Source organism: Amphimedon queenslandica, unplaced genomic scaffold, assembly GCF_000090795.2.
Source record: "Amphimedon queenslandica unplaced genomic scaffold, v1.1 AMPQUscaffold_4412_Cont23609, whole genome shotgun sequence".
Lineage (NCBI taxonomy): Eukaryota > Metazoa > Porifera > Demospongiae > Haplosclerida > Niphatidae > Amphimedon > Amphimedon queenslandica.
The window spans coordinates 1-1525 of record NW_003555276.1 but is presented as its reverse complement, the minus strand read 5'-3'; the positions used below and the strand labels follow the sequence as shown (position 1 = coordinate 1525).

Here is a 1525-nt window from a genome sequence, read left to right as displayed (position 1 = left end):
AGCTATGAGGTAGGATTAGGAAGAGAAAATAAGTAGATTTTATTGTGGTAATATTGAAAATGTAGGCACTATTTTGAAAGTAGTAGTATTTTTTTGCTTAAGTGTACTATATCATGGTGTATTTGTTTCTGTCTTTTTGAAAGGATAGGGAGAGGAGATCTGTGTAGTATTTAATAATATTATTTTTTGTGATTATTAGGCGGATAAAGACACATTTACCAGGAGCAAAGGAGAAATGGGATTTAAATGAAGAGCCAAAAGCATCCGAACAAAACAGGGAAAAGATAGCAGAATTAGAGCTAGAACAGACAGTTAGTAATAATGATGTTGATGATGATGATGAAATTATTTTATTAGAAGATAAAAGACAGATTAAAGGTACTTGATGAACAAACTGAACTTATCAATGATCATGTGTTAAGAATGAAAGGCATCAAACAACAAGAGAAAGAAGTACTACTGCACTGTTGCACTACCCATATATTAATAATATAACAATGCTCTTATCTTCATTCATCTCTATTATGATCTGTAGCTTCATTCTGATATCACTGAATCAGATGATTTAACTATTTACTGTGCAACGTGCAGTAAACCAATCGTACTAAAAAAGGCCCTAGTACATATGGAGAAATGCTTCAATAAAGTAAACTTGGCATAAATTAAATTTCAAGTCTTCTCTGTTCTTAACTCTTCAGGTAGAGGGTATGGTATCTTTTGGTTCAATAGTCAAGAATGAAGGGTATGGAATCTCTTCCTTTTTTATTATGTATTGCTTTTTATAAACTATCAATTATGCTTTCTTTCTTTCTTTGCATAGTATTAATATTTTCTGTGACAAGTACGACAGCTCCCAGGGAACTTACTGTAAGAGGTTGAAGGTTCTTTGTCCTGAGCACACCAAAGAGCCAAAGGTTAGATCAAAATTAATATTTATCATCTTTCATTTATTATTCCCCCCTCTCTCTCTCTCCTAGGTTGCACCACACGAGATTTGTGGGTGCCCATTGGAATCGGATTTCCCTGGAAAGAAGAAAGTTTGTTCAGTTTTCTGTCGTTCGTTAAAGGAGAGCTGCTCTGTCCATTACTGCTGGGAGAGGTTGAGGAAAGCTGAGATTGACCAGGAGAAGCTAAACCTGGTAAGGCGCTAGTGAAAATATTTTTTGGAGCAATTTTGTGTGACTTCTGTTTTATCATTTCAGTATTTAAAGCTTGAAGAGCTAGGAGAGCAAATGAGACTATTACAATGGCAGCTAAGCTATAGGAAATCACTAATGGCCATATTACTTCATCACACTGTTGACCATTCAAAAGACAGGAGCACTTTTACTACTAATGTTCAATGAAAATTTAATTTATACTTAGATACCACGTGGTTGGAGTATACGGAGTAAAAACGGAAACAAAAATTAATAGGCGGGGCTGTTGAGAGAGAAAAAGTTAAAGAACTGAAATCTGTACTGTAATCTGTTTGCAAAGAGAGTTGTAGCTCGGCTAGTAGGCACAATGAGTCATCCAGTAGCTA

General features: G+C 35.0%; 1 protein-coding gene across 2 annotated transcripts; it reads left to right on the top strand.

Moving 5' to 3' along the window:
- The first annotated feature begins 33 nt into the window (after window positions 1-33).
- LOC100641913 (CXXC-type zinc finger protein 1-like) lies at window positions 34-1525 on the top strand. Of its 2 annotated transcripts, none has more exons than XM_020008055.1 (7): window positions 34-311; window positions 361-453; window positions 536-646; window positions 699-742; window positions 821-914; window positions 978-1139; window positions 1203-1525. In XM_020008055.1, exons 2-7 carry the CDS (start codon window positions 424-426, stop codon window positions 1344-1346), a joined length of 585 nt encoding a protein of 194 aa, XP_019863614.1. In that variant the 5' UTR covers window positions 34-311; window positions 361-423; the 3' UTR covers window positions 1347-1525. The 2 variants fall into 2 exon arrangements, with proteins under 2 accessions (XP_019863614.1, XP_003391953.2); XM_003391905.2 differs by having other exon boundaries at window positions 358-453.